The sequence below is a fragment of the Physeter macrocephalus genome, chromosome 14 (genome assembly GCF_002837175.3).
Source record: "Physeter macrocephalus isolate SW-GA chromosome 14, ASM283717v5, whole genome shotgun sequence".
Taxonomy (NCBI): domain Eukaryota; kingdom Metazoa; phylum Chordata; class Mammalia; order Artiodactyla; family Physeteridae; genus Physeter; species Physeter macrocephalus.
Genome location: NC_041227.1, coordinates 46,463,626 through 46,477,657, shown reverse-complemented (window position 1 = coordinate 46,477,657; position 14,032 = coordinate 46,463,626). Strand labels below are relative to the sequence as shown.

Below are 14,032 nucleotides of genomic sequence, written 5' to 3'. Positions count from 1 at the left end.
GAGCCTGCGCGTCCGGAGCCTGTGCTCCGCAACGGGAGAGGCCACAGCAGTGAGAGGCCCGCGGTACCGCAAAAAAAAAAAAAAAAAAAAATACACGACTTACACGGAAAAGCACATACGGCAGCTTTAGGTATTTCCTAAAATTGTATTCCGGTGAAGCATTCGACTAGCACCTACATCATTTTCAAATTGGCGATATACATAGTGAGTCCTAGAGATTAGCCAAACCCAAATATTTTAAAGTCATCAGTTCTAGGGACTTCCCTGGTGGTCCAGTGGTTAAGACTCTGTGCTCCCTATGCACGGGACCCAGGTTCAATCCCTGGTCAGGGAACTAGATCCCGCATGCTGCAGCTAAAGATCCTGTGTGCTGCAACTAAAGACCTGGCTCAGCCAAAATAAATAAATACTTTTTTTAAAAAAAAAAGTCATCAGTTCTAATAACTTTTAATGGAGTATAATCTGTAAAAATACTGAATAACTATGTTGTGCACCTAAAACTAATATAATAGTGGGAATCAACTATACTTCAATAAAAAATTAAGAATAAAAAACAAAAAATATATTAATGGACAAAGATAAAATAAAAGTCACCAGGAATGCTTACCACATCCAAAGGTGGAAAATCTGAATAACTTTGGCCCGAGTATGTAAGTAGTACGTTGAGGAATTTGTTTCATTTCAAAGTGCATAGCAAGGAGTGGCTTGCCTGAACTTATTTGGCTGTTAAAAATACAGGCACTCGGGCTTCCCTGGTGGCGCAGTGGTTGCGCGTCCGCCTGCCGATGCAGGGGAACCGGGTTCGCGCCCCGGTCCGGGAGGACCCCACATGCCGCGGAGCAGCTGGGCCCGTGAGCCATGGGCGAAAAAAAAAAAAAAAATACAGGCACTCTGTTCTGTAGGTTTAATTACCTGGGCAGTATACATAGATGGCAGCTTTATGAACATGGTGGCAACCAGTCCTGTCCATACATTGTGATATTTTCCAAGCCAGATTCAAAGACTGGGTCAGAGATTCCTAGTGTACCCCATTTCACATGGCCACACCCAGGGATCAATCCCTTCCAAAGGAACCAAAAGAAACGGACATTAGGCTGCGCTGACAGTAAAAACCCAGTTGATGTGATGTCTGTAGATACTCAAAGCTTTGTCAACTAAAATCAATGATATGACTGACAGCCAACAAGATGTGAATTCTACTGTACCATTTCACCTCCTTCTTCTCCAGTGACCAACTCAGTGGACAGAGAACCTGAAGGTCCAGCTGGCTGACCCTGGAGGGGCTGTCTTAATTTGAGTTTTCAGAAGCAGACCCCGAGGCAAGGACTGGGAAGGGGTCCCTTATTTGAGAGGTAATCCCAGGAGCACTGGAAGGGGTGGGGTAGTGACACAGGGAAAAGAACAAAGCCAATAAAGGTGTGGAATGAGCGGGTTCCCACCGTGGGCAATGGGCTCAGTCCTGCTGGGGACCCCCCAGGAGACTGGGAAACTCACCTCTGAACTGTCGGGAAGAGGGGTGGGCCAGCCAGGGACTCAGCCACCCCCTCCTGTCCCCCAGTGGCTGAGGGTCGCCCCTGGGGTGATAATGCCCTCACTTCTGGACTGTGCCCCCTGCGACTGCAGACGTTCCCAAGCCAGACAGATGCAGGAAGCTGCCAGCGGGCTTAGCATCTCTATGTGACATTGAGGGCGGCCTGGGGGGATGGACAGGGCACCAACATCTAGTGGGAAGTGGCCACCTTCACCCAGAGACTCCGGCTCTGTGTCTGTCTCCTGAGAGACAGCGGTTCCCTGACTGTCCTTGGGAGGGAAAGAATGAGCCGTGGACACAGAGCACTTCGCTCTTGCCCACACCTGCCGCGGGTGGGCTGTGGGTCTCTGAAGTCGTTTAGCCTCAGCAAGGGTGAGTTCCCCCCCTGACAGAGGGGCAATCGGACTGGGTTATCTGAGGGTAAAATAAACAAAATCCAAAAGGCTGTTCCGAGGCTCCCGTGAGCTAGTGCAGGGACCTCCCGATTCACTGTATTTGCATCCTGTGTCTGTGATGTCTGCGACATCCAAAATCTTCTACTATTACTCACCCTGTATTTTTTTCAAATTGATTCATGTTTATTGACATGCATTTAAAAAGAAACTTTTTTTAAATGTCACCTGCTATAGAGAAAAGGTAGTCATAAAAATAAATTCACAGCTATTAAAAAGCTGTTCCTCCATGCACTCCCACTCCACCAGGGGTATGCAGCCACTTCCCGAGAAAACTAAGCTGGCGTCCAACACATCACGTGACCTGTAATAACAACTGTAACAGGCAGGTCACGTGCATTATGATGTCATTTAACTCTCACCAGGCATGCAGAAGGACACCTGCTCCTATGGTGGTGGGAACTAGCATTGCTCCCATTTTCCAGACGAAGAAGCTGAGTCTCAGAGAGATGAAGCCTCACAGATACTGAGCGACAGCGTGAAGGGTCCTGCTAGCAGGCTACCCTCCTGTTCTGGATGGCACAGCTCTTGTGAGGAGAAGTGTCTTTCCCTGGACCCGGAAACAGCCATGCCGACGCCTGTGCTGCCCCCGCCCGCCCGCATGCTTGGTCCCATCTTTCCCCAGAACCTTCGTAACATTCTCACGGGACTCATACCCCAATTGTCCACACGCTACATCACAGTATGACGGGGGGAAATGGTGGAATGCCTTTCCCTTATCTTTCATTTTCTTTCTACTGTCTTATTTTTCTACTGGGAATAGGCATTGCTTTTGCAATAAGAGAGAGAGAGAAAAAAAAAAAAAGAAGATTTGAGCTTGTTTTTAAATCCAGTGTCACTTGCCACCAAAGGTAAAAAGAAGGACTAAGTTCTTTCTCTTCGTCAAGGAATGCCCAGGATGGCACCATGTGAGCAACAACCTTAGGGCCCCGTCCAGAGAGAGGCCTGCTTGCAGGGAGGACAAATAGTCACAAAGCAAAACGAGGTGGTGCTGCGGAGGGGCTGAACTGGCACCTAAAGGTGAAGGGTGTCAGGTGTCCCTGTTCCTGAAGGCCTCGGCAGATGAACAAGACGGCGGCCCCACCTGACAGCATGGCATCGCCACCAAAAACACAAATGGGGGTGAGCCACAAGTGTCAGCTGAAAGCTGAGTGAGGTCAAATGCTAATAAGGCCCCAATCCACTCAGACTTCCAGCAGGCCTTGGGTCCTTGCAACCCAGCTCAGCACACGGCCAATCATGAGCTGTGTGCTTAGGGCTCCCCTGCAGGACACCCTCCCCGCCATCTCTGTGCTCACTTCTGTGCGCCCATCTGTTCCACTGGCCTGAGACAGTCCAGCTTCTAACAATCGACCTGCGTAATTACTGACAGCATCTCCTTCACACAGTGTCCCGAGTTGGACAATACATTAGATGCTCACACAGAGATGGTCACAGAAATATCATACAGTCAGTAACATACACAAAGCAAAATTCCGTGTCCCTAGAGTGTAGTTCTGACTTTCCCACAGACTAGCGGAATAATCCTAGACAACAGACGTTGGACGAAGCCAGGAAATTAGTGGCAAACACTCCGAGCTAACCCTGAGCTAACCCGGACCGTCTGAAGTTGCCTGGGGTTCCATGTGGAGAAGAATCTTATTTTTTTTAATTTATTTTATTGAAATATAGTTCATTTACAATGTGGCGTTAATTTCTGTTGTACAGCGAAGTGAATGCACACACACACACACACACAGACACACACACACACACCCCTCTACCACAAGCTAAATGAGCTCGTGAGAGATCCCTAGACGGTTAAGCTCATTGGTTTGCTTGGCTATCAAAATGGGCCAGCGTTACAGAGACTGGCTGTTGTCTGCACCAAACTTAGGAGGGAACTTGCTCCGGGCAGTGGTTATTTGGATGCAATGCTACCTTATCCTGTTGGCTAAGAGTCTTGAGATTACTCCGCCACAGGGAAAGTCTCAAGAGAATAGAGGACGAAATTTCCTTTTACCCTCAAGCTCCTCACTCTTGAAGCATGAACAGTCGCCATGTGCAAGGCACCAGGATTCTGAGCTTCTTGCTGGAGACCCTCCTGCAGAGGTTGGGTGGAGTTGTTCTTTGCAGGGGCAGTTTCCTTCTTTGGATCCTCCATCACCATCCTAACTGATTAGATTTTCTGCTGTAGCCCGGAGAACTTGACTACCAGATAGCAGAATAACTGTGGACCACAGAGGTTGGACAAAACCAGGGATGGCAAAGAGCTGTAAGCATTATCCTTTACTGATTATTTCAGAGCTCAGATGTCAGAGGGGAAGGACCTATGGGAACTGGTTATTTGAAGGGTTGCTTGTTCAGGGTACCTGGCTGCCTTCCCCCTTCCCCGTTCCCCACCCCTAACCTCATTGCTGATAAAATCCATCACCCTTCCCTTATGCGCCCAGATGTGGCCTTAAGATTCTTCTCCACCTGGTTGCCATATGATCCAGCAATCCCACTCCTGGGCATACATCCGGACAAAACTCTAATTCAAAAAGATACATGCACCCCAGTGTTCATAGCAGCACTATTTACAATAACCAAGACATGGAAACAACCTAAGTGTCCATCGACAGATGAATGGATAAAGATGATGTGGTATTTATATACAACAGAATACTACTCAGCTATAAAAAAGAATGAAATAATGCCATTTGCAGCAACATGGATGAGCCTAGAGATTATCATACTCAGTGAAGTAAGTCAGAAAGAGAAAGACAAACATTGTATGATATTGCTTATATGTGGAATCTAAAATATGACACAAATGAACCTATCTATGAAACAGAAACAGACTCACAGACATAGAGAACAGACTTGTGGTTGCCAAGTGGGGGGGGGAGGCATTGGGAGTTTGGGGTTAGCAGATGCAAACTAGTGTATATAGGATGGATAAACAACAAGGTTCTACTGTAGAGCACAGGGAACTGTATTCAATATCCTGTGATAAACCATAATGGAAAAGAATATGAAAAAGAATGTATATATGTGCATAACTGAATCACTTTGCTGTACAGCAGAAATTAACACAACACTGTAAATCAACTATACCTCATTAAAATAATTTTTTTTAAGAAAGAAGGAGAATGACAGCAAAAGAAATAGGGGAATCCTGAAAGAACACAAAGAGGCAGTGTGTGAAACAATCGTTCAGCCACTTAGCTCAATCTTGTCGTGAATCTACTCAAATCCAAGGACGGTCTCAGCTCACCTTGTTTAGCCGTTTGAGCATGTCTTTCAGCAGCAGCTGACACTCACACTCATTTTCATACCTGCAGATGGGACACAGAAGGGAGAGTTGGGCAGCTTCCGTGATCCGGTACGTGTAGTCACACAATCGGCATTCAATTAACCTGAGTCCTACCCCCTCTCGTTAAGGGAAGCAGGAGCTGATGCTGCATTTTGGAGCCCACTCTCTCCCAACCTTCTTCACATCACGGCACATGCAGGAAGTGCCACCAGTGGCACCACAGATGGAGCAGGAGTCTCCCAGCCCGGAGTCCCAGCCCCCCAGTGCCCCTTCCCAGCCACCCGAAGATGCAGGACTCAGATCCCAGCACACCTGTACCCCAAGTACAGTGGCAGCACAGAGACTGGGAGGCTGTACTAACGATCTATTACATCAAACACCACTAACCTGACCTGGTCCAGATACCCTATACTATTGTATTTATCATCATGAGTCAGCTTTTCTGGATTACGCCATTTAATCCTCACAAAACCCTAGAATACAGCAGTTCCTGTTACCCCCTCGTGAAAGATGAGGAAACCGAGGTTGAGAAACTGGCCCGAGGCCTCCGCAGGTGCTCCTGGCACTTCACCCGCATCTGTGCGGCCTTGCCCTGCACATCAAGGGCCTCCTGTGGGGTGGCAGCCAGGGCAGGCTGGATGCGTCAGAGAGTCAGTGCCCCTGGGAGCAGCCTGCAAGCTCTGACAGGGCGAGTGGGTACGTACACACCCTGGCTCCCTGGCCCTCAGCTGGGATCACTGAGGTGTGCTCTCCACCCCACAGGTCGCCTCCAGTGGCCATGCAGGTAACTTGCCGGATGATGCACTCAGTGTTGGCTCCTTCCCTTCCTGCCTAACCTCCTCACTCTGCAACTGCTGCTCCCTGATGCCACCTCCCAAATAAGCAACTCTCTCAGGCTCGGCTTCAAGGACTCCAAACTAAGAGAGGGGTGCAGGACTCAGCTGTGAGTCTGACAACAAAACTGTGTCCTGACAGCCACACCATGCTGCCTGGGTAGAGCAGGGACACCCTCAAAGTTAAACATACACAAGATTAATAAAGCAGCAGATACTAGGAGCAGGTGTATTTTTTTCTCCTAGTCGACTTCTTCCCTGGACTTCTAAAAAATGGTAAAGATCAAGGAAGCAGAGAGACCCCAGAAATCATTCTGGTCAGAAGGAGTTTCCTTCTAGGGGGAATTTCACCCCCTGAAGAGAAAGAGAAAGCCCCTTCCCAAATGACCCCCGACCTTGTTCCATGCAAGCTGCCCCCAATATCCATTCTAATAGGACTTAGAGCCCGTCATGTTTGGTGGCCACAGGGCTGCCTAGAAGGGAGACTGCATTTCCCAGCCTTCCTTGCAGCTCAGTGTGGTCCTGACCAATGGGATGTAAGCATGTCTGTGGCCCCTTCCAGGTATCTGCAGTAAGAGATGGTGTAGGTGTGTCCTTCTGCATCCCTTCCTCCTGCACCTGAAACATGGATGCCGCCTTCTTGAAGACCACACAGAGCCTTCTGGGCCTTGAATACTGTAGGGTGCCATACTAAACTGTTAGTCCAGACCTTACACAAGAAAGAAACACAATTCTGTTTGGATAAACCAATGTCAATTTGGAGTTTACTTGTAGTTGAAACTAATCCTAATTAGCACTCAGCCCAAACCACAAAGCGTCGCTTTCTGTGTCCTTGTACACCCATGCCACAGGTTCAAGTCAAGGACTTTATACTGTGACAGGTGCTGGGAAACCATTCCCAGTTCTAGAGCCACCTAAGCAGCTCAGCTATAACCAGTAAGCAAAATATATTTGCATCAGTTTTACTTTTCACACCAGGATGTCACATTTAACAGTTTCTTTTCTGTGTGGCTCTAATGGAGCCAGAAATGACGTTTTTAAATGGTTAATTAGCTTTAAGAATAAAACTGTTAACAAAATCTAATTTTCTCATTGCTTTTTCCTGCTAGAAACATCCAAGAATTTCTGTAGCTTAAAAACATATTTAATAAACAACATATTAATGTGATTTTCATGCTTAGACAAGCCTAGATATTTTACTACAGACAAGTGATTTCATTATAAAGAATTCATTGTAAGAATTCATGATATATTCATATATTCATAGAAGTGAATATAAAAGTGAATTCATAAAGTGGAAAAAACCACTTTGGCTTCAATTACCTCATTGTTTTACAGGATTACTTTTGGTTTTCAGCAATTTGGATAATTGACTCTATTCATCATTGTATCTTGGTAGTTTCGTTTATCTTTGTATTTAGTTTTTATTTTATTTAGCTTTTGTTTGATGTGCTGAAGACCTGATTTTGAAATTATTCAACTATCCAGGTAAAGAACATGCCTAACAAGGCTGCATATACCTTCCTATTTCTGCATTAATTTCACCTGGTTCTGGCTAATCATCACCTCACCTCTGGAATTAAACCAAACTCGGTGTGTGTACCCATGCATGTAGATGGGCATGATTTTTATAATGATTTTCAAGTCCCACTACTCAAGTTAAAACATCAAAACTTCTCCCAGGGGGCAATGGAAGGGAATAAATTAACGAGAATTATCAAATAAATCACAGAGCCTGAAGGGTCGGCTCCACGATGGACATACGACTCAGAACCAGGTGAAATCAGGAAGACTCAACATGGCCACTCCTCCAACGAGGGCTTCTGGGAGTCATGCTCACCCAGCCAAATCACAGCTGACTGTGGCCCAAGGACCAGGTAAAGGCCATTTGGGGATCTGAGGTACTCTGATGACCCATGGAACTGCCCTGGGTGTCAACCAGCATTCATGCCACAGGTTCAAGTCAAGGACTTTATACTGTGACAGGTGCTGGGAAACCATGCCTCAGAATTTAAAGTCTTGACCTCAGGGAAGAACATGAGGTATAGGAACACTGTTCTAAGTGTTCCCAGTTCTAGAGCCACCTAAGCAGCTCAGCTATAACCAGTAAGCAAAATATATTTGCATCAGTTTTACTTTTCACACCAGGATGTCACATTTAACAGTTTCTTTTCTGTGTGGCTCTAATGGAGCCAGAAATGACGTTTTTAAATGGTTAATTAGCTTTAAGAATAAAACTGTTAACAAAATCTAATTTTCTCATTGCTTTTTCCTGCTAGAAACATCCAAGAATTTCTGTAGCTTAAAAACATATTTAATAAACAACATATTAATGTGATTTTCATGCTTAGACAAGCCTAGATATTTTACTACAGACAAGTGATTTCATTATAAAGAATTCATTGTAAGAATTCATGATATATTCATATATTCATAGAAGTGAATATAAAAGTGAATTCATAAAGTGGAAAAAACCACTTTGGCTTCAATTACCTCATTGTTTTACAGGATTACTTTTGGTTTTCAGCAATTTGGATAATTGACTCTATTCATCATTGTATCTTGGTAGTTTCGTTTATCTTTGTATTTAGTTTTTATTTTATTTAGCTTTTGTTTGATGTGCTGAAGACCTGATTTTGAAATTATTCAACTATCCAGGTAAAGAACATGCCTAACAAGGCTGCATATACCTTCCTATTTCTGCATTAATTTCACCTGGTTCTGGCTAATCATCACCTCACCTCTGGAATTAAACCAAACTCGGTGTGTGTACCCATGCATGTAGATGGGCATGATTTTTATAATGATTTTCAAGTCCCACTACTCAAGTTAAAACATCAAAACTTCTCCCAGGGGGCAATGGAAGGGAATAAATTAACGAGAATTATCAAATAAATCACAGAGCCTGAAGGGTCGGCTCCACGATGGACATACGACTCAGAACCAGGTGAAATCAGGAAGACTCAACATGGCCACTCCTCCAACGAGGGCTTCTGGGAGTCATGCTCACCCAGCCAAATCACAGCTGACTGTGGCCCAAGGACCAGGTAAAGGCCATTTGGGGATCTGAGGTACTCTGATGACCCATGGAACTGCCCTGGGTGTCAACCAGCATTCACTTCCCTTTTCTTTAGGGAACATGACCTTAGTATGAATGAAGTCCTACCTTTGGGCCTCACTCCACAGGAGTCCAAGAACAGCTTCTCTCTAAGACACAGTGTTCTGGAAAGGGTATGGGCCTAGGGTGAAAAACCCAAGTTCAAGTCCTGCCACCCACAGGCCCTCTGCAAGCCTCAGTTTTCCCTTGAAGGGCCACAGGGATTTTCAGGTATCTTCTTCCAGCTGCAAACCTACTTCTGTGGATCAAAACCAGAAACAGGGATTTCCCTGATGGTCCAGTGGTTAAGACTCCATGCTTCCACTGCAGGGGGCACGGGTTCGATCCCTGGTCGGGGAAATAAGATCCCACATGTGCAATTTGGCCAAAAAACGAAAACCAAAAACAGAAGGACTGATGGGAATGGAATCGATGCTTATGATCTGATAAATATGCTCAGTACCCAATGCTGAATACCCTGCCCACGACTGGGGTTGAGAATGTGGAACTCAAACACAAAGCACGTTTGAAGAAAACCCTCTGGCTACCCTAGACCAGAGGTCCTCAAACCTGGCTATTCACTGCAATCACCAGTGGAGTTCATTAAATATAAAAATCCTGGGCCCCACTTGAGGCCCAGGATGGGGCCTGCACATCTGTATTTTTAAATTAATTTATATAATTTTTAAACAGATACATCTCTTACATGGTTAGAGACTTTTTTAAATGACAGAAAAAGATAAAAGTCTCCCTCTCACCTCTGCTCCTACTTCCTTATCCCCATAGGTAACCAGCGTTATTAGGTTTTTGTGTGTGTGCTTGTGTCTTCTTTTTCCTTATGCAAGCAAAAAATCTCTACTCTGACCCCCGTCTTTTTAAAATAGATGATAATAACACACTATTTTTTTTCACAATTGCACGGTATTCGATTCCATGAATGAAGCACATTTTTATAACCTGACTCCTATTAACAGGCCTTCAGGTTGGTCCCAGGCCTTTGCTATTGCAGATCACACTGGAGTGAATATCCTGGTGGACATGCCCTTTGACACCTCCTGGAGTGAGTATCAGAGGGTAAATTCCCTGAAGTGCCCAGCTGAATCAAAGCACACACCCATTTATCACCTGGAAAGATGCTGACAAATTGCTGAGCATCTTTTTTCTTTGAATAGCTTTTTGGGTGATTTTAACACATTACTCAGTCTGTCAAAAGGGGGGACACTGCCCAGGAGCAGGACCTCTGAAATTTCAAGGTCGTTAATTTAAACGACGAATCACCTGGGGGTCTTTGTTTCAGAGACTGATTCAGGAGCTCTGGGGTGGGCCCAAGAGCCTCCATTTTTAACAAGATCCTGGGTGATGGCAATGCTGCTGGTCCATGGATCACACTTTGAGGGGCCAGACACTAGCAGGCACACGCTGAAGCAAATGTCCAGGTGTCCGCTGTGATGCAGTGAAGGCCGTTAGACTTAGCATGCTCAAGACCTGAATTCCAGTCCCAGTGCAGCGATCCACCAGCTAAGTGACCTTGCCCCCAATCTCTACATTGTCTGAACCTCAGTCTCCTCATCTGTAAACTGGGTGCAGTACCGTCTATAACAGGATGAGGCTGTGAGGATTAAATAACATTGACACATCTCAAAAACACTGTGCTGAGCAGAAGGGCAGAAGGCGCCAGACACATAAGAATATGTCTAGAAGATTCCAGAACAGGCAATAGTAATCTGTAGTGACAGAAATCAGAACGCTGGGTGCCTCTGCTTGGGGGGACTGGGGAGAGGAAACCAAAGGCTGGGAAAGGGCAGAAGGTAACTTTCTGGGGTAGAGGAATATCTTGCTTGTTTTAGTAGTTACATGGGTATCTATTAATACATTCGTCAAACTCATTGAGCTATACACTCAAATCTGTGCAGTTCATTGCATGTAACTTATATCTAGACTCTAAAAGACATTAACAGCAAATTACACCATTTCATGCAAACCGTGACGTGCCACCAAAATGGAAGCTAGTCCTATCTAGGGAGATGCAGCACGTGCGTGCCTCTGCCGGAATGAAGTCACCGGTCGCCTGGGCCCGGAGACGGCCCTCCCACCTCCGGCGGCAGCGCTCTCACGGCCCGCGCTGCCTCGTTACTCCCACGGCTGCGCTTACTTGCTTCGGAACTCGCAGAGGGCGCGCTGCGCCTCTGCGCCCTGGCGCTCCAACCGGGTGCGCTCGGCCGCCAAATCCCGGGCGCGCTGGCGGTTGCCCTCGACGTGACGGGCGAGGGCATCTTCGGGGCCGGCCAGCTCGTCCAGGCGCTGGAAGGCGTCCAGCTGCCTCCGCAGGACGGCGTGGCGCTGCTCGAGGGCCCGGGCCCGCTGGACATGGGCGGCCACGCGCTCGCCGAGCCCCTGCAGCTGCGCCAGGCTCGGCGCGGCCGCCCGGCCCTCCACCAGGCTGTCCGGCTCGGCGGCGCGCGGCGCCTCCTCGGCGCGCTCGTACTGCTCCTTGCGGGCCTGGAAGACGTAGCTGCGCCGGTACATGACTCCTCTGCGGGCGAGCGTGCAGCCGGCTCCCAGAGGCCCCTCGTCGAGACAGCAGCGCGCTAAATAAACATCGGAGGCCCCTGGCACGCCGCTGGGACGTTCCAGAGCCGACCAGCTGTTGCTCAGCGCTGCGCCCAGCCTCGGGCAGAACAAAAGAGCGGTCGGCCTGCTTTTGTGGGCTGGATTAGCGGCCCATACAGCTCTGGGGGTTGGAAGGTTACATTGGGCAATGTGGTTTTTGTTCCGTGATTGTTAAAGCCCGTTGTTTTATGAGTAAATGGAGGGTCAGGAGGACAGGAGAGGCATGGCTTTCTTTTGACTGCTACCACTGGGAATTGTGAAGGAAGCCCAAGGGAGCTTGTTAAACTTGGACTAGTCGGAGAGCCCAAGGACCCCTGGCTTTGTCTCTTCTCTCTCTTTCAGTCAAGCTCTCAATGCCAGAACTTTTTAACAATACCATTTTCTTTTCTGATTACTTAAGCAATTCTTTTTCGTAATTACAACATGACATTCAGGACCCCTCCTTATATTAGGGGTTCTTAACCGTAGATGCAAAATCAAATGGCACCTCTGGGTAAATTGTGAGGTGTATTGCAAGTAAGTTCTTACTGATACTTGTGCATATTTGTAACCAATCTCTTCTTTGTACAATAACTCAGAAAAGTTGTCCTTATTATAATATTATCCTGACTCTCATGGATTCTGAAAACCTTTCCAGAGTAGGAGATACAAGCAGAGCTCCATCAGGACACTGGCATAATAGATTATTTGAACCAAAGAAAAAATTCTTAAAGATTTGATAAATTGGCCAATTCTCAATTACATAATATGACGGAATATTTTTTTTTGCCACTATGTTTCATTTTAATTTGTATTATGGAAATAACAAAGCTAGGCTTTGAAAAACTTAAAAGTAAATTGTGGGTGTTGAAAGAAATGAATAGCATCTGATGAGAATGTTCCTAAATATAAATACTTTGTCCTATCTCCAGTTTTTTTGTTTTTTTTTTTTGTGGTACGTGGGCCTCTCAATGTTGTGGCCTCTCCCGTTGCGGAGCACAGGCTCCGCACGCACAGGCTCAGTGGCCATGGCTCACGGGCCCACCTGCTCCGTGGCATGTGGGATCTTCCCAGACCAGGGCACGAACCCGTGTCCCCTGCATCGGCAGGCGGATTCTCAACCACTGCGCCACCAGGAAAGCCTCCTATCTCCAGTTTTAAAATCATCATCAAAAGCCTGTTTTCATAAAAATAAGGATTAGCACTGCCATATAATTAACTGTATGGATTGCACATAGTATACTACAAATTAAAGTCATAGTTATCAAAGATCAAGAAAATTACACAGATCTTTGTTGGTTTCTCAGAATTTATTTTTTTCTCCAAAAGGACTATGATAATGGAATGAATCTATGTAAGGGCCAAAGTTGTGCTGGCGGTGTGGTTATTATTCTATTTTGCTGTCTTAAGCCATTTAAAAATAGATTTTATGATCAAATCAAGGAGCACCAATGAGTATTTTCTATGGTATGGCACACATATACCATGCTGATTGCATGGTAAATTGGTTTCAGGCTTCCTAGAGAGCAAAACCAACGTAGGACAAGAATAATTTATTTTAAAAAATCATTCGTTCCCTTTGACATCATGTATCAGTCAGCTATTGCTACAGAACAAAATGACCCCCAAACTAAGTAGCAGACAAGAAGTCTTTATCACTCTGTCCCAGGTCTGCAGCTCAGCTGGATAGCTCTCCTGCAAGCTGCAGGTCTTCTGATCAGCTGGTGCAGCTCTGCTCCAAATGTCTGTCATCCTCCTAGAGCTAGCAGTGACAGAAGGACAAGAGCAAGCCCAGGCACACAAGATCGTTCCAAGCCCTTGTTGGCATCGCGTCCGCTAACATCCCATTAGTCAAAGCAAAGCCCACAGCCACAGCCTCAGTCAAGAGGCAGGGAAGAGGCATGGCTCACCGAAGGCCATGGCGAGGGTGTGGGTGTGGAACTCTGTCACAATGGAGTGAAGCACTGGGACCAGCAACCCAGTCTACCACTCATAGAAATCTCGTTTGAGAAAAATATAACCTTCCAGGAACATAACAAAAGAAAACATATTATTTCCTTTTAATCCAGTGGAAAAAACACTTAGAAAATATCTACTCACAAAGCATCATCTGGAAGAGTTAAATATTGAACAAGGTCAAGTCCCTACCTTTAAGGGGCAGGAGACAAATTCCTACTCAACGAATGAAGACACAAGGAAATCTGGGATAAGTTCTAAAATAGAGATGGTAATAAAACGCTGTGGTTGTATCAA

The 14,032-nt window shown here is 46.2% G+C and overlaps 1 protein-coding gene and 1 non-coding gene across 3 annotated transcripts in view; one reads left to right on the top strand and one right to left on the bottom strand.

Moving 5' to 3' along the window:
- The window catches only part of BFSP1 (beaded filament structural protein 1), a 40,358-nt gene extending 28,642 nt beyond the window's left edge, over positions 1-11,716 (bottom strand). For both annotated transcript variants that reach the window (XM_028499331.2, XM_024123637.3), the window contains exons 1-2: positions 11,343-11,716; positions 5,222-5,282 (exon numbers count right to left, since the gene is read on the bottom strand). In XM_028499331.2, the coding sequence (XP_028355132.1) occupies positions 5,222-5,282; positions 11,343-11,716 (435 nt within the window). The remainder of the gene's footprint in view (positions 1-5,221; positions 5,283-11,342) is intronic.
- On the top strand, positions 262-334 carry TRNAR-CCU (transfer RNA arginine (anticodon CCU)). Its single transcript has one exon. It is a non-coding gene; the product is annotated as a tRNA-Arg (tRNA).
- Positions 11,717-14,032: the final 2,316 nt, after the last annotated feature.